This window comes from Parasteatoda tepidariorum, chromosome 3 (genome assembly GCF_043381705.1).
Source record: "Parasteatoda tepidariorum isolate YZ-2023 chromosome 3, CAS_Ptep_4.0, whole genome shotgun sequence".
NCBI classification, from domain to species: Eukaryota; Metazoa; Arthropoda; class Arachnida; order Araneae; family Theridiidae; genus Parasteatoda; species Parasteatoda tepidariorum.
Window position 1 is genome coordinate 63,079,907 of NC_092206.1, and position 24,763 is coordinate 63,104,669.

Below are 24,763 nucleotides of genomic sequence, written 5' to 3' on the forward strand. Positions count from 1 at the left end.
CCTTGGCCTGCCAGATCACCAGATCTCTCTTCCATCGAGCATGTCTGGGATATGATGGGAAGGCGATTGCATCTGGCACGGAATGTTGATGACCTTGTTCGACAATTGGATCGAATATGGGAGGAAATACCGCACGAGACCATCCAGATGCTTTATCGGTCTATGCCACGCCGTGTGGCAGCTTGTATCCAGGCTAGAGGCGGGTCAACACCTTATTGAATTTGATACTGTAACTCTGCAATAAATTATTCAATTGTTCTGAAATTTTAATCATTTACCATTCTGCACATTGTCTTCATATCCACCAATTTTCGTTTCAATCGGACAACTCCTTCTTGGTGCGTCGATTTTTTTGTTATAGAGTGTACAAATCGAAATTTGATCATCAGTTTTGAATTAACTGCTAAATAAAAATATTTCCCACAAAAGCACTTTATGAAAATTTATACAAGTAAAAATGAAAGAACACCCACTGAAAAGCACATCACACAGAAATTTCCCTTAATAAATTTTACTGCATTTTAAGTTTATGTCCTGGTATGTAATACCACATTAACACTTAGAGCTAACTAAACTTTTAACACATAGAAAAAAACCTAACAAAAAAACTTCAGAAAACTTATTATTTAACAAATTTTTAGATAGTTTATTAAGAAATAAAAATTGTTCAAAGTAAATTGTAGAAGCTTTAAAATTAAACATTTCTAATTTCAGTAATGTTCCAAAAATATTTCATTAAAAGTCTTAATAATTTCACAACATATCTTTATTAAATTTTTCATCTACTACCTACAAAGACATTTTGGAATAAAATCATTATTTGTCACAAAGTTCTCACAGTCTAGAGTTGAGTGTAACTTTTTTTTTTATACATAAAAATAAATAAAGCATTTTAATATTTGTTTATTTGAAAACTTTCTATACAGAAAGGCATAATTTACAGTTTCAGAAATACTTAAATTACTGCTAAATTTTATTGAAAAGAATAAACTTTTAGTAGTACGCGTAAAAATAAAAAATAACAATATATTTTGAACTGCTTTTTTGCGTAGTACTACTCATAAAAATAAGTAATAAGGTTTAAAAGTAAATTCGGTTTTTCCAAACCAATGTATTTCAGTATGACTAGTTCAGAATAATTTGCTTTTCTTTATTATTTTTTATTTACTATTATTTTTTAGTTTCTTTATGAATTTTAAATCTAAGTGCTCTAAGCAATCAGTTGATGTATTCTGTTATTACACTTTAGCAGCTCTTCATCTATTTCTCTAGAAACTAAATTAAATAGTTTTGAATAATATTACCATCAATTCAGACAGTTTAATTCCTTTGACTTTCAAAGCAATTCATACTAAAAATGCTCTGAGCTAAACAAGATGGCGAACCACTTTTTTTCCTTCCTTTTAAAGCCTTAATTCAAAAATGCTTAAAGTGGTAAAAGACAATAATTGAAGAGGATAGGGGGGAAAAAACGTTATTAAATTACGCACTAAAAACAAGTGCTTTAATACTCTGCCAATACCAGCTTAAATATGAAAAAGTAAGATAGCATTTTTTCATTCTAGTTATCAAGTTTTGCTAAATTTTCTCCCTATAAAAACAACTTTTCTTCAGAATAATCTAAGTGTATATTTCAACCACACATGAAATTTTTAAAATAATTCTATTACAGGACAACAAAAATCTCAATTGTATCTTTTTTAATAGTTCACAAATACTAATTCAAATTTCAGTGCCTTTATACAAATTTGAGGACAAATAAATTTGCACACAAGCAACTATCAATTAAAAGAGATTTTATTTACATATATACAACCTGCATCAGATACATTAAATCTAAACATAGTTTCATAATTAAAATTAAAAAACAGCATAACCAATTTAAATTATTACAGTTATTTAAACATCAAAATATCATCAAAATAAAACGTTTAGAATACTAATAAAATAAAAATAAAAAACTATTTTTTTAAACAAAATGCATGAAAGAGAAATTATTAACATAGATGAATGCTTGTCATATAGATTACCTAATAAACTTAAAAATTCTAAAAATAATACAAAGTTTATCAATATTTTGCAACGCAAGATGAATATATCAAAAATCTTTCATTAAATATTAATGAGTATGATAAATAAAGAAAAAAGATATGTTAGCTTTTTTTTTTAAAAAAAACTATAAAACTTACATCAAGAGAAAATTACTCAAAGAGTGCAAGAATTAAATTAGTACAACCTAAAATACAACAACAATACATCAAAAAATTAACAAAAATTTTAAAATACACTCATTATTTAGAAATTATTCTTAAAAAAAATTTAAATATTAAAAACAAAATTTTTAATATTTTTATCAACTCAAAATTCTTACTTATTTGAGTAACAATTTTTTTAAGAAAACAGTCTTGGAAACAAATTATATTACAGTAAATGCTGATCCATGTCACAGTGAGGTTAGGAAAGAAAATGTCACCTTGTTAGAAACCTTTATAACTGTACACAATATCCAACACCAGATTAAAAAAAGGTGGAATGTGTTAAGAAATTGTTTAAAAATTTAGTTTTATAAATAGCAGAAAAATCATAAATTAAATGCCAAAATAAACTACTTGGTTGAAACGCAGATGCAGGTTTTTTTTTATCAATAGTCTTACATTTTTAACTTAACTATTTTTTTTAAAGCTAAACAATAAAAGTAGCCTTTGACTGGAAATACTTGCTTTTATAATCTTAGGACTCATTACCTTAATTTGTCCATTTCGAGATTGGGAAGGGAAAAAAACCCCTGCTGAATGCTATGTAATGCCTATTTACCATTACTACATTTTTGCTTTTTTGGAAATAGTGCCAAAAGCTGATATTACAGTTGGTTTTGTACCAGTAGGAACTGGCAATATTGTAACAGGTGCTGCAGGTTTCAAAGCAGATGCGGGCATCTGGCTCATTCCAACATCCCATTTACTCTTACGTTTCGCAGCATCTGCAAATAAAAAATAGTAATTCTCAATGAAAAAAGAATTGAATGTTACACATTTATTTATATTAATGGAAAATTTTTTAATAATGTAGCGTACCTAAATAAAAGTGACAACACAAAATAAGGATCATTATAAAATGTTACAAAAGTAAATAAATATAAATACTTGAATAACAGAACTTAAAGGTTAGTTTCAACTAAATTAAATTCATGAAATACAATCAAACGAAATCAAATTTCCAATCAAGTACTAGTTTATAAATAATGAAATTAATTATCAGAGCAGCAGAACTCACAGAATACAAGCAATTCGATCTGTAGTTATTTTCATACCATTTTTAATAGTGTCATCAATTATTCTAATTTAATTTGAAGTTAATAAATTATTTAATAGATTTAAATATTTATAATAGCAGTTCCGTAGTTATTTATAATAGTAGTTTCATAGTTTTTCATAATAGTAGTTAATAACTTATTTAATAGACTAGGAAAAAGCTTTGAATGGAAACAGGATAAAAAATTTTTACTAAACACATCAGGGGGTAATTTTCAGCAAAAGAGAAGTCTCATACATAGAACTAACTAAGATGATTAACCTTTTGGACATGGAATTTTTTAGAAAGCAAAAGATAAAAAGTAGAGAAGATCAAAAATAACTGATTTAAACCACACATCTTGTTAAGAACAGGAGTATGGCTTGAACAAGATCTGAATATTGCAACTGATGCAAAACAAGTCTCATATCTGAATAGCAGATTCTATTTAAATTTGTAGTTTTACTCCCCAAGAAATTTTGAAGATAAATGTAGCATTAACATTTATACAATTTCAAAAAGTTTTACATTTGACAACATGGTATATAAAATTGTAATAATTTAAACTCAAAATAAATTTACTAAGTTTATTGGATAAATAAAAAATATTATTATTTTACAAGCAGATATGCTATGTTTATAGCAGCACAGCAGAAAGTTATTTTACTACACCTAAAAATATTTAACAAAACTTATCACTTTAGAAAGATAGATGAAAGTCTATCCTACACATTTTTGTTTCTTTAAAAAATACATATTTGTTTAGTTGACTAATAAGCTTCAATGACAAGAATATTAGCAAATAACATAATCAAAAATTGCAAAATTTGAAATAATTTTAAAACTTTATAGAAACAGTCTGATATTTATTGCAGAATTTCAGATTTTAATACAAATTAAAGCTTAATTTATGTGAAAATTATAAGTTTAATAAACATAATAATTTGGAGATTTTTTTTTATCATTAATAAGTTCATTGATGTAATTTTGCATACTTCAAAATTAAGTACAATATTTATATCAATAGAAAAATATATTTTACATTTAATACTATGTTTGGCAATTTTTTAGAAGCATATAATGAGAATATTTAATATATATAGATCTATATAATGCAACCAACTGATAAAAATTGCAGTTTTACGAATATTAGGTCAATAAAGTTAAATCAGTTCTTAAAATTATAAAATATACATTACTTGTTTAACAAAATTTCTATCAAACTACTAGAAAAAAAACTAGAAAAGCTATTAACATATACAAAATAAAACCTTTCATACCAGAAGCAGAATCAGTAGGTTTTTTAACTGTACCCGATATAAATTCAACCTGTAAAAATAAATAAGAAAAATCAAACAAGCAAAACACTAATACTTTTAAACATCTTTTTTGATAATTACATTACATTATAATGAAAGTCATATTGATAAAATACTAGACTAGAAAGAAATAGGAGAAAAGAGCTGTTGAAAGAATTACATTTAAATATCTAACAGAAAGTGTCCTAAATTAAAATGACAGTTTTCAAGTGTTCATAACAAAAAAACTGTCAAAGCTTTTTAGTTTAACAACTTTTTGACAGGAAGTACTACAGACAGTAAACATGAAATAAATATTTCAAAATATCTTCCATCAGCTGCAATCACATTTCATAATATGACTAAAGCTCTAGATTACCTAGATAAAGTAGTGCCTCCTTTCTTCGCCACCTTTGTACTGCTTTCGATTTTAATGGGCTGTTGCCGATTACATGGGTGAACTGTCACCATTTTCTTGACTAGTTTGAACACTGAACTCGATCTGTTATTTTAATTTTCGCCTTTCTTTTTACTTTTTTTGTTGTTTCATACTTTTAAATTTAGAATGACTGGTCGTTACCCATTTGGGTGTTGAAATAAGTCAAATTTATTCTTTAAATTATATCGTTTACTTGCTGGAGATCACAAAAAATATGACTGCATAGAGTTGGCTGAGATAAATGGAATCCAAATGAAAACGGCAGATTATGTAAGGTAAGTTTGAAATTAATTTATTTATTAATTTGTTACAAACTTTACAAGATATTATTTATTAACTATATAGAGCAAACATGTTCCACTTTATTTTATCAATTAGAGGTTTGCCAAATTCTATTGCATTAAATATGTTTAACTGAAATAAATTCTTCGTTAGAAAGCTCTGAAAATAGATTTTAATATCATTTAAATATTTCAGGGTTTTGTTGCTAGAATTAAAAGTAAACTAGCAGAACACATTAAACATTTTTCAAATGAAAAACATTTAAAATTTCTAAGTTTTAATTAACATGATCCAATTCCTATTTGAATTCTTAGTTTCTTTATTTTTATTATTTTAAATATCTAATGCATCATAGTAAAACTTTGTGACAGTGCAAAATAAATTTGTGTATTTAAGATTCAGAATAAGAATTTTCAAAGAAATATTTATTAATTTTGAACAAACCAGAACTCATTTATTTTGTTATTAAATGTGACAAAGCTCCCATTTACTAATTATTGACTGTTTTATCACAAGTCTGAATTTTAAAGTATTGAAACCTTTGAACGTCATAAAAAATCCAACTGCAAAAATTTTAAAAGAGTTCAGAAAAAAAAAAGTTATAGCATATTATGAAAGATGAAATTAGAAAGTTTTAACTAATCAACAAGGTATTATTCTCTCTGAATAGAATAAAAACAAAACCTATAATATTGGAAAGAAAAAGAAGAAATAATAAATATTTAAGTTATCTTTGATTATATGAAAATATTAATCAATAAAAAGTACTGCTCAAGAATATTTTTTAAGTATAGTAATAGTATTAAGAATAGTAATAAAAGTATATCTACATTGAAAGTTGCGATCACAAGAGAATTGCAGTCACCAAGATTGCGGCACGTCGCAACTTTATCTAAGCATCCAGGGCTTTAAATATGACATGATGTGATTTTTAATTAGTTTTCTTTGAATTATAGAGTCCTACATACATAGATTCTTCTATATTACTCACTTATTTTCCTTTAAAAAATTGCAAATCTAGGAACTAAAATTTCTGTAAACCCTAAAGAATAAGAATTTAGAATTAGAACCTTAATAAAGGAAACATTAGAACCCTTATAAAATGAGAATGAATATGAGAAAATTTTAAGATTTTTTTAATAGCATGAAGATATGAAATGTTATAGTCCTAAACAATCATGAAAGACTATTTATCTGAGCAAAATCAAAATCGTTCTGATGCTAATTTTAAATTATATGATTAGCTGAATATCAAAAAGTTATGTTTGTTTATCAAGATTAAACTAAAAATGAAAACAAGTATGGCAATAAATATACACACGTGATAATAAAGCTATTACAAAAATATAAGTACCTTAGTTCGGTCTTTCCTTTCTTTATCTCGTTTATCCATTTCTTCCTTTTGCCGTTTAGCTACAAAAGAATGAGAAGAAAATCTTATGGAACTATGAAGTAAAGAAATTCATTACTATCCATATTTTTTTATTTACCTTAGGAGCATCACAATGTATACTATTTTATATTACTATTAACTTATTTTACAGTCATTAAAACTTTTTTACTCCATATTATAACTAACAATTACTTAGAGAAAATTTCAGTCAAACGCCCTGAGGCAGAATTTTTTTGGGCTTTCTGCAACAAACTTCCTAGCACTAATATTTTGCTTTAAGATACTTTTAATTATAACAATTACTAATTTAAAGTAACAGAAAACGTTGCGTTCACAGAAGAAAATATAGAATAAAAATGTATAAAATTTTTAATTGCAAAAGTATAATTTTTTTTAAAATTCTAATATTATAGGCAAGATTCTCGCATTTTGTAGGCAGAAAAATGCACTAATTATTTCCTCTTTTGAAATTTGCTCATTACACAAATTAAAATTCGTAAATAAATGAAATGATAATAAATTACAATTTGTACACAAATTAAAAATCGTACAGTAACTCCTAAAATAAATATCACAAATCACGCGAATAAGACTCTTTAAAGAAGAGATACTCAAATAAGTGTATGTGAAATATGGCATTCTTGAAAGAAAAAAAAAATTAAAGAAACAACATCATTTCTAGAGCCAACTATCTCTTAAACTTTCACCATTTCTGAATTCCTTATTTTATATTATTAATTTGAAATTCTAGCTGAAGCCAGTCATTACCAATTTTTTTAAAAATCTCAAATGAGAATAGAAAAATCATGATTATTTCCTTCCTCTCTGATGCACAAGAAAGAAATCTTTGTAAAAAAAAAATTCAGCAGAAAAAATATAATTTTAGAAAAATTATGCAGAAAGGAAAATCAAAATCTTTTCTTTCCCAAAGGAAAAATTTCTCTGTAACGTTCTGCAATATTATCAGCGTGTCACCACAATTCTGCCACGGGGTCAAACGTTATGTTTCTGAAAGTGATATTCGTTTCTTAGCCAAATTTTAAAATTGTATTGGTAAGTGTTATTTTTACTGAAAGCAGAGATTCTCTGATACTTCATAGACTGAGCAATATGTAAGTTCAAGTACACGAAGATTAAATATAAATACTTTCTATGATTTTCATTGCTTCTTTTAGTTTTAATGGAATAATTATTGTAAAACTAGATATAACTATAATTTGCAACTATTTCTACAGCATATAAATAGTAATTCTTTGACACTCTATCATTTTTTTTAACCTAAAGAAAGATTGAAAAATCCCAGTTGACAGATTACCATGTTACTAAAATTATTTCAATCATGATTATTTTTTCACTGAACAATATTTTCAAAATACTATCTGAACAATGTTTTCAAAATATTATCTGAACAATGTTTTCAAAATATTAGCTGGACAATATTTCCAAAATGTTAGCAAAATGTATTGAATATTATTTTTTTTAAACCATTGATTTAAGAAAAATCACATGGAAGTGAAATTTTGAAACTTTTTTATAACTTACTTTTAAAAAATATTATTCCTTATTCATATTTGAAAAAATATTATTCTTTATAGCTTATTTGAAAAAAATATTAGATTACTCCATTCCAGACTAATAGTGCCATATTTAGTATGTAAGTTTGAAGTAAAGTAAAATGATCTATAAAACACAAAATTCCATAAAATACAAAACCCCAGGTTCCAAAGTTTGCATTCTAAATATCTACTGTTTTACTGTTTAACAGGGCAATGCCCATAACAAATCTCTTATACACAAGTCTAGTCAGAGTTTCATCCAATATTTTCCTTTTTAACAATGAACTTTGGTATATTTATACTCTCTTGAAGTCATTTCAGCGAAGTGTGCACAAAATTATGATAAATAAATACAACAATATGTGATACCAAAATTTCTGCAATATTTAAACTAGTAATGAAAAAGAAAGGTAACTTTTAGCAAAGTTATCTGTTTTAATAAAATTGCATAGGACTGACATCATAAAAAGGCTTGTAATTCCAAAATTTCTTACCAAGTTCTTCATAAAATGATTCAGGACCCCAACAGTGAGGATCATATGCTTCCTGGAAAACATATATATACTTTAGAAATTATAAAAAGAGATGGGAAAAAAAACTTATTTCGTCAAAAGCAATTATCATTTCTCTAGTTGTTATCTCATTAATATTTTATTTCAAGATTATTATACAATTTATGTAACATCAAAAAAAAATTTTAATTGTAGATTTGTTTTATCTTAAGATGCAATTTTATAATTGCATACAACATAATTAAAATTGTTAACAACATAGATTCTGAGACAACTGATTTATGTAATTATAATTGTTAATATTTTACAACATAGAATATTTCAGAATTTAGAATATTTAAAGGTTTAAAATTTACCTATTATATAGCTGAAGAAATTCGATAAACACTTGCATATTACTGTAAAAATAACTCACAATTAAGTTATATCTAAATTGTGCAACTTTAAAAGGTTTTAATTTTTTTTTTTTAATCTATCATAATGTAATTGAAATTGATAAAAAAAGAATAATTTTATGGAAATCCCAGATCAACTTATGCTGTTCACAACGAATTTTGTACAACCAGCAAACTGAATATCCAAAATGGTTATAACTTGGAGGTTTATAGAGAAAAAGAATTTAACCTATGGAAAATTACATGAATGCAATATCCTCATTTATAATTATTATTTCCAAATATTTTTTGTTGTTGAAATTTTTTACATTGGGCCTAATTTAGTTTGAAAGTAGTAGTATAAAATATTTTTAGCACAGTAACATAGAAAAAGTTTTAGATATTTACAGCTCTAATAATAAAATGAAATGAATAATAATCAAAAATTAGATACTAAAGTATCATTTTATAATTGTAAAAATAGTATTATCACATGTACTAATATTACAAAATTTTATTATTAGTCTCTAAAAATTTTAGTTTTATAATTTTCTGTATGGTAATACTGAGAATATTAAGTAAAATCTCATTTCTGTCTGAAGGAAACTCTTAAAAACAAGAAAGAAAATAAACTAGCAACTAGATAGAAATATCCAGATAATAATCTTACAGGTGGATAATTTGTTCCTTGTTCATCAATGTTACAAAATGAGATCAACTTCTCATAGATACTAAAATAAAAGAAAGTAATATTTATAAATTTTTACAGAATAGAAAAAAATAAAAAAGATAAAATAAAAATTATCCATTTCTTTGGAATTATTAAAACAAAGCACTTTAAGCTGGCAATCAAAAAAGTAGTAAATATTAATAAAATCTTATTGAGTTATAAAGAAAATGCTTAATGATACATTATTATGACTATTAGAAAAAAAGTATTTTTATAATATTTCATAAATGTAAACAAAATACAAAACATAACTAAAGGTTATATGTCCCTACAAAAATATTTCATGTTAGAAATTGGATAAATGTTTTTAAATTCTAGCAACTTTAAAAAATATTTTTTGTTAAATATTTTTAAATTTTAGCATTTTAATCATTCATTTATGTTTCATACAATAATTATGATTATATTCAATTATGCTTCATGCTTTAGTTTAAAGAGAATTGTTTAAAGATAATTAGAAAATACTAAAAATTTTTATGTTGGCTATTTTAGTTCTTGACTAAAGTTCAATTCAAGATAAAAGACAACTTTACCTGACTTCAATTTAGCAGTAAGTGTAAAAATCCTTTCTATACTATGAAGTGTATTTTTTTAAAAAAGAAGAGTTTTCAAATAAAATTACAACACAAGAATATAAAAGTAATAGTCTAAAAAATAACAGCCTAGCCTCAATTTTTCTATAGCCTTAAACTTACATAGTAATAAATGAATGAATGTTTATACGCACATAAAAAAAAAGGTTTTAAAGAATTTAATAATTTTAATATATTTTCTAACAATTCTGGTTAATTTTAACAATACAGAAGGAATTGCCTAATTTAACAATTATTTAAGAAACAAAAATAAATTATTAAAGCAAATATTTTCATGCATGGTACAATAAAAATCTTTAAAAAGTATCAAAAATATATGCATATANCATTTTATGAAAACGAAAGAGATTTAATTCTTTTATTAATACAAAAGTATTTACTCTTTGTATTACATGCATATATTTTTTTAAATACTTTTTAAGTGTAAGGTATAATTTATGTGCGTTAAGATTTATTAAATGAATTAATCATATAAATTTACCTGGGATTTCTAAAATCTTTTCGCTTTTGAATTGAGGCATTCATGTCTTTGCCATTCTTTTTCTTTTCATATAAATCACTAATTTTTTCCTAAATATTCAAATAGTAAAATTTGAGAAAAGCATAACTTTAAATATATTAAAATAAATTTATTAAGTAGAACCTTATTAAAAAAATACAATAATTTAGTGATTAAAATTATTATTTCACACATTCATCATATCAGAAATACTTAAAATTTTATCATAAAGTTAAAGATATTTAACATAGTTATCATTTAATAATAACATAAATACAGATTAATGCTATATTATATTTACATAGCATGCCACAACTCCATTAACTTTATTTAATAATTATAAAGGAAATTTCATTCAGAAAGTTTCATATAAAACTGTAGCTATTGTTGCAGAAAATAAACAGGCTACAAAATAATAGAAGATAAAACATTTTGAAAAATTATAATGAAATAAAACTTTATTTCTAAATTACTTTCAATGATTTCTTACATAACTGTAAAACCAATAGCAGAATTTAAGAAGTAAATATGGAGCAATATTATAAATCCAAATCCATCTGCAAGCTGAATGCAATCAGACATAAATTATTGTAAATATTTAGAATAATTTAACAAACACATAGTCAAATTTAAAATATAAATTCCTTAAAATGTAAGCACAAATACTTTTAGCATTTAATTTAAATTGGATTTTATACAATGATACTAAAATTGGCATAAATCTTTATACTGTAACCAAATAAGGGAAGAAAAAAAAAGTTTTTTTCTTTGGGGTGTTCTATCAATTCAGCTTTTTAATTTTTGTTAGAAACAAATTTAGAGATGTTCTAATAAGGAGATAACATGTATAATAAAAAGGAATCTCAGCAATTTTCTCCCATTTAAAAAAAAAAAAAATTAGAAGAAGAATCTGCTGGTCTGCAAGCAAAATCAACTGAAATATTACTTTAAGTACAAAGAAAGTGTAGATGATAACAAATTCAGTTAATCATCAATACCTGCAGGGATTTTGAACATCTTCCAATTGGCTCGATAGGAAGTTGCAAATCTTCTTCTTTCAAATTTAAAAGACTCCTATGAAATGAAACTGAAAAAGAAAAGCAGGTAAATAAAATTTAGGTAAGCAGAATTTGAATTATACAGAGCAGATTTGACATTTGAAGAATATAACGCTATAAAACCACACGATGTTTTCTTTTCTTTTTTACTTTTCCTTTTGAAGACAGGTAAAATTTTAGTACTTTCTACAATAAATTTTTTATTTTTTAAATTGCTTCTAAATCATGTCACAATCGTTATGTCAAGACTTATTTTCTTGAAAGAGAAATTTTGCAAGTTTATTAAAACAATTTAGATTTTTGTGTTTTGATTTTTTTTTCTTTCTGATTCTGCTCATAATCTTTGGTTTTCATAACAACTAAATAAATATTGTTCTACCCTAATCATGTAAGAAATCTTGTTCTACCTTAAAATGAAATTAATAATGACATATTTATAAATCCATTTATCTGACAAGCAAAAACAAAATAACTTTGAACAATTTAACAGCGCTTACTTTTTGTAATTGAACTACCCAATAAATCCTATTTTCAAAAAGTAAACATTATATTTATCAGGGGTCTGTCTAGGTTTTTTTTAGAGGTACCTATTTTGTGAAAATTTTGACATAGTTTGTGAAATTTAAAAATTATATTAAAAAATCAGCACAAAAATATGGTAAAATCAGTAAATACTTTCAAAAATATTTAAATATTTTTCGAAAATATGTTAAAAGTATTTTGTGAAACTACCGTTTTTCCTGAAATTGAATTTGTGAAACTGCCGCTCAACGGCAGTAAATTTGCCCTGGACAGACCCCTGTTTATTAAATGGTATAAGCAGTATAATGTTCCACATTATACCTTTTTTTTAAATGTATAATTAATGAAATCATACTTTCATTTTCATATGAAAAAAAAAACTGCTTAAGCTCACTCTTATAGAAAAAAGATAACTATTCTAACTAAAGATATAACTAATAAAGATATAACTATATAACTAAAGATATACTAATCTAGACATATTTAATTAAAAAGTTAATAATTTTCACTTAATATATATATATTTTTTAAGCTTTCTTTAAAATTTAATTTAATAATTTATGTGGAACAAAAGAAATTATTACATTGTTGAAAAAATAGCAACATTAAATTTATTTAATTATAAAAAAAATTTATTTCCTTTAAGGAAAAATTTTAATAAATATATAAAAATATTATATAAATAAGATTTAAATAAAGCTTTTGATTACAGAACTTCAATGCACAAGAGGCCATTAAAATATTACTTAAGCACCAAAAGAAAAGAGAGTTTCTGATTTGCTTATTTTTATCGACTGGAGGAGAATATATGTGTAAGTGTATAATGCTTCCCTAAGGTACTAAATTCCCTTTATTAGAAAAGAAATCTCTCGTAAGCTATCTCTATATTTCAAAGATAAATTAAGTATGGAAGGGGAAAAAAAAAACATTTCAAAAATAAAAAATGTAAGCATATAGAGTAAAACTTGTACTTCTTTATTTTTTTGGAAAGGTAGAGAGGTTTATAATAAAAAAAATATGCTTACATAATATTTAAATGGCCCCATAATAAGAGTTTAATGTTTGAATTTTTATTGATTCAATACCTGGTGATAAAGGTGGGGCTCCGGTTGGTACTACCTTGTGATCTGATGACTGTAAGGAAAAAAACTGAAATCATAAAATAATGTGAGTAAAATTATATTTATGATTGTAAATTAATTGCAAAGATTAAAAAAAATATTTTAATTAGAAAAGGAAGTGACATATAATCAACACTAAATTCAAGTTTATGCTGACCAAAAAGTTTAGCTTTATAAAATTAACTGAACAACTTCAGAATTTTTAAGAATGCTTTTGTATAATATAGTCGAAACCCGTTATAATGGACCTAGAATATAGTGAACCAATCGGTTGAAGTGAACTTTTTTAGTGGTCCTTTCTGGACTCCCATTTAACTAATGTTATTTCATGTGTTTATAGTGGGCAGCTGAATTATTAGTAGTTTGTTTACAGTGGACTCTAATTTAATTTCTTTTATACTACTAATGTAACGAATAATTGTAATGAATGTAATATAATGTAAAGCATTACAAGACTATTTTGACTTCCTATCCTTTCTATTAGACATGTTATAAAGATTAACATAAAAATTGAATTAGCTGACTCACTTTAGACTTATATTTTCGAAAAGAAAGGGGGAAGAACTATCTTCTTAGTATTAATTTAAAGCTAGTCAAAATGATATTGAGTTCATTTAATTTGTTTTTTAGTTATTTAAATCACTTATATTTCGAAAATTCATGCTTATTACAGGGCTTTCAACATTTTCGAATCACAAAATTAAAGATAAAAATGAACCAAAACAGTTAAAAATAGGATCAAAAGTGGAAAAAAAAGAACCAAATGTTTTGATAAAAATATTGTATTTCTAACATAACAATAACTTTCTTAAATATAACTAGGAAGCTATGTCATAGTTTTTTTTATGAGGTTTAAATTTTATATATTATGCCATAAAATTTCAATCTTTCTTTCTAATTGGGAGGACAACATAGAGCCACTAAATAAAAATCCAAAAAATATTTTTAATTAAAAAAAATAAGTAATAAAATATATATATATACTGATTACAATTTAAGAAAATAGTAGTAAGAAATACTGATATTTTCAATCCATTTATTATTTATCAACTCTTAAGATTTGCATCCATCTTGATATCAATTTCAGCATCAATTAAAGTAAAACAAAACTTACATCATCTTGCATATCGGATGAAGATTTACTGTCATTTGAATTACTCATATCTTCATCTTCATGAGCTTCAGTAGAATATGACACTAATTTTGATTGTTGCTTGTTCTCTTTAGCAAAACCATCTAAACATTTAAAAGCAACATTCAATAAACAGAATCATAAATCGGATAAACAATAAAAAATAATAAAAAACTAATACCCATTGAGCTATGGCTACTCTCTTTATTGGGAGAAGGAATTTTAACGGGGCTACTTTCTTCTCCCTCAGAATCTTCAGCTTCTCCTTCAGAATCAGTGTAAGTAGCATGCAATGAAGCTAATGCAGTTTGAGATTGACTTTGGCTTTCAGAACTCATTGTTCACACTTATTTCAATTACCTGAGAAAATAAGAACATCTAAGCATTATAAAATAGCTTGCTATCTAATTTTGCATAGGCTAAAAATATTAAGAAAAATGAATAAGATCGGTACATAAAAAGAAATAAAAATATACTGCAAAATAGAATATTTAATACTACATTTCAAAACAATTTTAGATAGATCCTAAAAATAGATTAGATAGATATTAAAATTAACATACTTATTCTACTGGCAGACATATTTATTTATTCATACTAACATCAATTTAATATCAAAGCAGAAAAAATTATATCATTGAAAAAGCTAAATTGAATAAAGTTAATGAACTGATAAGCAATGTAACAGAAATTTGAAAAAAAAAAGCAAACCTTATTTTTTAAATAAATAAATAAAGATAATTTTTTTAATAAAAAAAATATATTGGAGATTTTGCTTTCAGACAATATAAACTACAGCAGTGTATCGAACAAAAAAAATTTAATTCAATGTTCAGATAATAATCACTACAATGATAATTGTGCAACACTATAAAAATAGCTAATTAACACACAACACAAATAGCATTGAAATCAACATCAATCAGAAAATTATACATGTTGACTCATTCTCCAATTAATAGTTCCAGAGAATGTAGTTGCTATTTTGTTTTGATGTGGAAGATGAACCAATGACAAGATTCCACCAGGAATGAAGATGCAGATTCACTCTGCAATGGAAATACAACAGATAGTACAGGAAAGGATGTTCATAAGGTAACATTAATTGAAGTAGACTATTGAACTATGAAAAATATTGTTAACTCATAAATAAAATTTTTCTATATATACAGTGGAAAGTCTCATATCCAGACGTCTGCTTACCGGGTATTTTTTCCGGACACTTTTTAACAATTAAAATTAAAAAAACTCTTCTCTTCAAAAAAAAAATTTTTTTTTTACACTTGCGATTTAAAGTATGCAAGGATAAGAATCCTCCGCTTTTCCGCTTCATTATAATTTTTACCCGACTTCCAATTTTAATCTGTTTTTCGCTACAATATGAAAAATTGGATATGATGTAAATGAAATCTAGTATTTAACAACAGCACTAAGAAAATCATGTATCTTTTTGCTCACATCTCGCATAAAAGGATTATTACCACCAAGAATCACACACTTAATTCACATCTTAAAAAAACTGCGGATTTGAGATGAAATCTTCAAGAAAGGGGGTCATTAAGTGTTTATTCAAAAGTGCAATTCGGAATTTGCAGATGGTAATAATATTATATTAAAAATGAAATCAAAATTTTAAAAACTATGTGGAAACCCCAAACTGTTGAAAACGCGAAATGGACAATAAAATCCTCACAAACCATATGCACAATAAAATCCCCACAAATAGAGTGCCTCAAAAAGTAATTCTACATATATATGCAATTCAAAATTTCTTGTGTCTGATCACGTAGCATTAAAAAACTATGAAATGCAACCATAAATTCACATGATAATAAGGGTGAATCGTCAACAATTAAGTGAGAAATGTGCAATTTGACGTTTGCTGAACGAAAAGATACCATATTAAAACATTGAGATTTTTAAAACCCAAGTGAAATTCTGCTTTCATAATTATCAAAACAACAAGCAGCAAAACCATGTTGGTTTTTCAGTGGAATCATCACTAATTGAGGAATGATTATTAACTGAGAGAGAATGATTCGGAATTCGTGGTATGTTATAATCGCATACTAAAATATTGAGATTTTAAAAACCATGTAGATTTATTCTTTGTTGATTGAAATTGACATTAATTATCCTCTATTTGTTATTTCTTATTGAATAAATACGTTTTAATATTTGTTAACCTTAAAGTCCTATTATTCGAAAAAAATCCATTTTCCGGACTTGCCAAAGCCCCAACGATTCTAGATATGGTACTTTCCACTATATATATACATTATACAGTATACATTTGATAGAATCAGCAATATACAAATAATTAATGAAATTTAGAAGAATGGTTTTAAGAAATAATGTACCCCTAAAACATCAAAGAAATGTAAGAGGCATGGGTAATTGTTACTTAAATATATCTCTAAAGCATTCAGAAAACTATGTATTAAAATCATTTTTCTCCTCAAATTAATTATAAATTAACAATTACTTTATGCATGCCTAAAAAAATTTCAATTGAAACATCCTGGTTAAAAATAAAATAGTCTGAAAGCTCAACTTTAATGCATGAACCCATGTATGAAATAAACTATATTCAAGACAAAGAATTTTTTTTTTTTAAGAATTACTAATTGCGCTCTGTTCTTGACAGGAAACAAAGATTACTAAGACTATTCTGAGACTGTGGGCTGTAAAATAATCTGCTAACTATAACTGATGCCAGTGAAGATACTTAATGTGGTTATACTTATCCAAAATATTTACAGTGGTAATAGATTTTTAACTGAATTCGGAAATAGTATAGTAATCAAATATCAAGATTCAAAAACATAACGTGATACAAACAAATCTAACTTGCACCAAGACTGTTAGTAAGTTATGCAGAGGAGTTTGACAGTGGATCTCTTTTAAAAATAAAAAAAATTTATAAGATTTTATCGACAATACAGCGTGACACAGAAAGTTCTACTAATTAGTAGATTGCGCCTACACTCAAACCAATAATTATGGCAAGTTTTTTAATAATTATACACAGTTAAATGATTTCAGGAAAAAAACTGTTCTTATCCAGTCATGTGAAAAAGTTAGAAAATGCATAAGTAGGTACATTGCATTAACTGAAGGATTCTAAGATTTCACTAATTTGAAACATTCCCTCTTAATAAACAGAGGACTATCCATTATAATTTCAAATCCTATTAAATATAAAAGATATTTCGATTAACCTCTTTTAAAAAAGATATTGTATCCTTACCTAAACTGACTGTTAATATAAAGTAATTAAATTATTAACACATTTAATAAAACCAGTGGTTAAATTAAAGGCCAGTGTTTAAAATAACCAGTGGTTATATTTAAGTAATATACCCAGTGGTCACATTTAGGTAATATATCCAGCGGTTATACAAATGGTATATATAATTAGATAGCTTTATAACAAGTGATCTGAAGTAGCATGCTACAATTAAAGAAACTACTGTAGTAGCGCCTTTTTTTCTCCAAAGTTTATAGAGGAGCATGCTACTTTCTTAAAAAAATGTATAGGGTAGTGAGTACTGAGATACAAAAAACAGTAGTTTGTAGCAATTCCTGGCAACTACTTTCAACGTATAGTTTAGTAAGAAGACAAGGTACAAACGCAACCAATGTTCAAACCAACGTAAGGATTTTAGTTGTTAATTAAGAACAACAAACCTAATCCCTCACATCCAATCCTGAGACCTCAGGTTTCTCAAATAGTTAGAATTCAAACTACATATCCTTACTCAGACTACTTATTCTTACTCAGTTTAGACTTCCCGGAGAATATTTTCCTCCCATTAGGTACTCATTCTCGGTTAAGGGGTGACAATAAAAGCCCTGCGCAATAATGTTAATACTGATTGCTAACAATAATAATTTTTATATTGTATTAATACTGACCTGTTAAAGAAATCAGATTTATTTGATCTTAAGTTTAATGAAAAAATCTATTCAGCGCACAATTTGTTTTTGTAAATATCGATGAATATGAAACTGAAGTTGTAGTGATTTTTAAAAAAGATGATTTGGCTTAAAGCTTATGTTGCTCAATGGACACGCAAAAGGGCTGTTCTCACAGCATAAAAGGGACCGTTCTCGCTAAATGCAAAAAAATCTCACTTAGGTTCTCGTTCGTCATTTTCGGATTCGATTGGGTGTTCGTAATTCGGCCCATTTTGAATTTAATTTCTCGTTCTTTGAAGGCTGCGAGTTTAGACTTCTCGGAGTATATATTCCTCCTTTTTAGGCTCTCATTCTCGGTGAGGGACTAATTAAGGAGTAGACGGTGCGTGAATTGTATATAGTGAGAATGGCCCTTGAATTCATATTCAATACTTTTTGTATGTAGCGAGAATAGTCCTTTAAAATTAATATCGTAGGTAAATCGGGCGATCTGAGTAATATATAGTAGCTTTAAATCTGAGTAACAACCCTGAGGATAATCCGAGAACATGCCAACACAATTTTGATTCTCTGCATACGTCGTTGTTGTAGTTCATTTACGTCGCACTAGAGCTGTCGACCGTCTTGGAAACATCCCTGAGGATGATCCGAAGACATGCCATCACAATTTTGATCCTCTGCAGAGGGGATGGCACCCCCGCTTCGGTAGCCCGATGACCTGCACGCGAAGTCGAGCACTTTACGGTAGAACAATTTAAAGAGGACCAATACCACACATCTTCGGTCCCTACGCAGACTGATCCAAGTGATCACCCACCCGTACACTGATGCTTGACTACGGTGATCTGCTGGGAACTGTGTCTTAACGATCAGTCCAATGCGGGACTTTCTCCAGATAGATTCCTGTAACTGTGGTGCTGCTCAGCCGGATGTTCCTGAAGGCGGATCTTTAAAAGGATTTCAATGCGTGCAATTTTTTCGCTTGCTAACAAAAAACCGCCTCTAGCGTGATTGGCTCGAAAGATGAAACGCATGACTCCCCAGAAAGGTGCGGGGTTTCACCAGGACCCCCAAATATTATTATTTCCAAGATTCCTCGCATAAAAGGATTNTGGCAGACTGCGCATTTTACGCTCCAAAGAGCGGACAATCTAACAATCATCTGAAGCAGTTGTTTCTAAATATGCCTAAGTTTGACAAATCATTACCAAAAGCTAGTTTCCAAAATTTAAAATTGCACGCCCAGAAAATCAGTGCTATGTTAGCTTAATCTTATATACGTGAACAAGAGTTTTCAATTATGAACCTTAGAAATTTTTTTTTCAGAAGTAGACTAACAGAACAGGATTTAGCCTTGTTCCTTAAAATAAGCACATCTCACTTCGAACCTTAATATAAGGAACATTTAGAAATGAAATCGCAATTTCCTTCATCCCACAAATTTTTAAATTAAAACTTGTATATCGCTTTTTTTTCTTTCTTAAATTTTGAAGATCTTACTTGGCCCACCAAACATTTTTTTTCTTGATTTTTGGCCCTCGACCAAAAAAGTTTGCCCATCCCTGCAATAGACCAATAATAATAATCAAATTAATGACACATTTGTGTCAAAGCTTACATTTGTTTCTCAAAAGAAAAAAAAAAACTTTTAACAATTTATTTTATTTAAACAAAAATCAAAGAAACTCACTCAGAAATTTTATTTGACTTGTGGGAATTATACGCGAAAGATTTCTGTCAGCGAAAATGATAAGACCTCATCGTTAGATTTTTGCTGAGGACCTTAGGGGAGGACAATGAAAATTGTGATGGAATCCAAAACTAAAGATTACCGAAATACACTTTGCAATAACTTTTCATATTAATATTTCTTTTTCCTTTTCTAAAGGTTAGCACTGATAATTTGCATAAAAGGCTATTAATACATTTGATTCACGTTCGATTCCATATTGATAAATTAATAAATCTTAACGTATAAGTTGTAATGCCAGACTAAATTTAACAAATTGAAGTTTAAAAATTCTCCATTTTACTCGGAAGCTTGATTTGTTCAGGATATGGAGAATAAAATTAAAACGAGGTGTAGAACTTATCACTCTAATTATGAAGAAGTTCGTACTAAGAATAGCGGTAATTGATTTCTGATTTTGTTAAAGTTATTTAAAAAATAATATAGTAGTTACATAAATAGTATTAAAAAGGCCGCTTTTGAAACAGTTAATAACCCCAAATGCATATAAAAAAAGGTTTAGAAAAGCAAATATTGTAGTTCATTGCGGTATTTTTTTCTTCTTTGTAATTATTTCAGCAAACAAAGAACATTGTTTTAGTTCAGTTTGGAGAGTTCTAATATTCAAAATTTACCTTGATTTTAAAGCTCAATCTTAGTATGCTTTACAGTCAGAATTTGATGAAATACATAGTTTACCATAATCCAATATTTGTACGTTTAACCTTTTAATTGTATTTTAATCTTAATTTAAACCCCTTTTCCTGTGTAAAGCTAATAATTTATTAATTTTTTTAATTTGAGGTGCTGCTAGAACACCTCAAATACGTTAACTTAATTTTGAGACAATATTTTAAATCACGCCATGGCCAGTACGGGGATACTACCATTTTAAAAACAATTAACAAATTTATTACAGCATTTTTTAACTATAAGAGAAACCCCAAAAGTAATTATAATAAACAAGAAACGAAACACCTCAAAGAAAATCGTAAGAGAAAAAAACAAAAACAAAAAAAAACGGTCACGTTATGGAGATTTTATTTAGTTAAAAAATGCTCCCGCTGACGCCATTCATAATTGCAAAAAAGTGACTCATATTTGCGATGTTCAGTTTTTAAAAAAAATCAGATTCACCATATTTTTTTAAAGTGTGCACATAACGACAACATAATAACATTAAAATTCAATTAACATTGAAATAAATCGCATCAATGGGACTTTATGTGTAAAGGCTGTTAAAATAAAGGGTTCGCTATGATGAGGGTCGTACTAATATGCATAAACCATATTATATGCAAAAGCTGAGACTTTTCCCAAGTAAGCCATCAGCATCTACTTCGTTTTTAACTCATCGAGCTTTTGATATTAATTTTACGAGTACTAAACTAATCTTATAATCATTTAAATGTCTAACTATAAAAAAACCCATATTTATTCAAAAATGAATAAATATACAAAATATGTATTGACAGAAAGGAGAGCTATAATTTAAGAGCTAGGATATGAGTCACGAGAAAAACTACATGAGACAGTATTGGCAATCAAAATGGGCTACAGGTATAGAGCAGAACTCTTGACCTATGGCAACACTTCACAAGCGTGTGGAATTTTATAGAAGTCTTGAGTTTCTGTCTTGATTTTCAAACAGATAAAAACTTTTCAGTTGGAAAACTATATAGAGCTCACAGCTCAAATTTACATTGAACACAGTTCTAAAAGAAAATGTTGTGGAAATTATAAAAAATATTTTTGACAGCTTAAATGCGAAAAACATTAAGAAAGGGGAAAATATCGTAATACATTTCCATACAACTGAGAAGAGGAGAGGGGCTCAAGACATGAAACCGGTCTTTTCTCTAGAAGGCCGTTATAAAGTTAAAAGTGATAAAAAACACTGTGTCAAATAACTAGAAATTCAATTATTTTCATTGATACACCTTTCGAAATACACACAATGAAGACGGTGCTTTAGTATAGTACCGAAATGTTACATCTGTTTGTGTGAGCTTTGATCCCGCCGTTTCAACTATATTAGTGTTGTTATATTGATAGCTAAGAAAATGACTGAAATAATTATTTTTAACGTTATGCTTTTATTGATAGGTAAAGAAAGGAAGCAGCAAGGTAAGGCAACAAAAAGTAAATTTGCTCAAAATGACAAAACTGGAAAAGCCAAAAAAACTCAGCAATCGTCGGAACGATCTGAACAGGACAAAAAAAGTAAAAATAAGAAAACTAAACAGTCAACTCGAAACAAGAAATTGAACTCTGACAACTCAGAAAAAAGTAATTCCAAATCCAGAAAGAAAATGGTAGCTGATGATGAAGAAGAGGAAAATGAAAATACAACGGAAACCGAGGAGGAATATCTTGATTCTGACAGCGGCGACAGCATTGCTGGATATGGAGAAGCTTGCAGATGTTGCTCTCGTGGGGAAGTCAGACAGCTTTTTGAAAATGCTGGAGTTGAATTAGCTTTCCCTGATTATGTACCCAGGTCTCTTAACACCCAATCACCATAACTTAAACAGAGTTTTAAAAAACAGTAAAATAAAAATACTAAGTAATATATACATATATGGCATTTAATAAATTTTTAAAAATTAAGAGCTATGTCTTATTATAAGAGTAAAATATGAATTAAAACTAAGTTATTCAAGAAGAATTTCAGGTAATAAATAAAATACTATTCGAGAATCTTGATTACTAATCATTTTTAGTAACTTGCTTACTAAACATTTTTGAATACTCATTTTAACTTATTTACTAATAAGGTCCTTCGTCTGAAAGTATATAAAAACTCTACTATCGTATTCTCTCATGAAACATGTTGCCAAAATAGGCTTACAATCAACAGACTAAGACTAGGTGTGCTAACTAAATGAGTTAATGAAGCTTATCTTTACGTATGAAATAAAAAAAATTGTTTGGCACTTTATTTGAAAATGAAAGGAAATACAGCAATGAAATTTTAGGTTGAAATTAGATGTTAATGCCTATTTATGCATCTGAGCCCTCCATTTTTAAATTTGTGATAAGAATATTTTTATTTGTGGATTTCCCCTTTGAATTAACATTTGATTGCTATTGCAGATAAAATGTGGATGATTTTGTTTTCATTTGTATAAAAATAAATGAGTCGATTCTTAATAAGTAAAACATTTTTATGAAAACCCTTGCAAAAAGATCTCTCTAATTTTATAGCAAAAGATGGTATAATTACCATTCAAAGAAAAAAAAATGGTATAAAAAATGCCGCATTTTAAATATAGGAAAAAGTTTTTAGGGGAATTCTATTCATTTTCAAACTTTGAAGCTATTTGAGAAATTAAGTAAACAAATAAATAAACAGATAAACAATTTTAAATATTATTTGTACTGTTTGTCTACGATAGGTACTCTGACCGCCACAAAGTCTGCGGCAGTCTGGTGCTATGGAAACAAGAAGATGGCATTTTNTAGCTTGTATGGGGAGTATACCAGATTGGCTGACTCAGCCACCAGTAGGAGACTTATTTAATCTGATTCAAGAACTTTTTTAAGATTCGCATGAATATTTCTTTCTTACTTAAAATAATTCTCTCGACTCAATCGGTTGTTATTTTTTAAATACAAAGGAAAAAAAGTTAACAAATTCTGACATTAAGGGTAGTACAGGTTTTTTTAATGTTAATTTTTAATTTTACGATATTTATTATGAATGTTCATTGATTGTTAGATGGTTTAATTTCTAAACTTGCACATTTTTTAACGCAGTTAATTTCTTTTATTATTTGAATTTTCTGGAAAAAGTGAAGAGCATAAACTTAATAACTCCGATTTTAAAAGGACATAAGACTTTTGCCGAAAATAGAAATGGTTCAGGTTATCTGTGCCGGAGAAATATTAAATATCTTTGTTTTTATTAGTTATTTTTTAATTAATTTTTTTTTTATTTACTTATTAATTTTCTTTTTTTTTTAAACTGAAAGCAAGTTACCGCAACTAGGATGAAATTTAAAACTATTAACGATGATTTTTATTAGCAACCATCAAACCATCTGAAATTATCTAAGTTTTCTTTTGCTTAAATTATGCTTTCTTATTCGTATTTTATTGTAACCTGTATAGTTTTACTCACTATTTATTAAAAACAGTTTTTATTAGCACATTTATTTTTGTCTTAATAACCAATTTACTATGTATGATAAATTTATAGATGAGTTATTGCAAAGCTTTATGTAANTCAGAAGAGAGCTGAAACATAAAAAGGAACAATTTATTCAAGTTATTAAATTTAATAATTAATGAAAGATTTCCTGACATTTTGA

General features: G+C 26.9%; 2 protein-coding genes across 9 annotated transcripts; one reads left to right on the forward strand and one right to left on the reverse strand.

Annotated features, from left to right (window-relative positions):
• Positions 1-1,779: 1,779 nt before the first annotated feature.
• On the reverse strand, positions 1,780-18,864 carry LOC107456296 (SAP30-binding protein). 8 transcript variants are annotated; one of them, XM_071178733.1, is made up of 12 exons: positions 18,719-18,834; positions 15,737-15,849; positions 14,982-15,160; positions 14,783-14,904; positions 13,633-13,681; positions 11,966-12,054; positions 10,950-11,038; positions 9,816-9,876; positions 8,754-8,805; positions 6,665-6,723; positions 4,572-4,620; positions 1,780-2,980 (listed from the first exon to the last, which is right to left on the reverse strand). In XM_071178733.1, exons 3-12 carry the CDS (start codon positions 15,136-15,138, stop codon positions 2,820-2,822), a joined length of 888 nt encoding a protein of 295 aa, XP_071034834.1. In that variant the 5' UTR covers positions 15,139-15,160; positions 15,737-15,849; positions 18,719-18,834; the 3' UTR covers positions 1,780-2,819. The 8 variants fall into 8 exon arrangements, 7 of the variants coding, with proteins under 7 accessions (XP_071034834.1, XP_015929621.1, XP_015929623.1 ...); XM_016074135.4 differs by having other exon boundaries at positions 13,633-13,696; positions 18,719-18,830; XR_006224711.2 differs by lacking the exon at positions 15,737-15,849 and adding an exon at positions 6,302-6,352 and having other exon boundaries at positions 2,919-2,980; positions 13,633-13,696; positions 18,719-18,864.
• Positions 18,865-20,269: 1,405 nt separating this feature from the next.
• Positions 20,270-23,150, forward strand: LOC107456291 (uncharacterized). Its single transcript, XM_016074122.4, has 2 exons — positions 20,270-20,851; positions 22,557-23,150. Exons 1-2 carry the CDS (start codon positions 20,779-20,781, stop codon positions 22,973-22,975), a joined length of 492 nt encoding a protein of 163 aa, XP_015929608.1. The 5' UTR covers positions 20,270-20,778; the 3' UTR covers positions 22,976-23,150.
• The last annotated feature ends 1,613 nt before the right edge of the window (positions 23,151-24,763 follow it).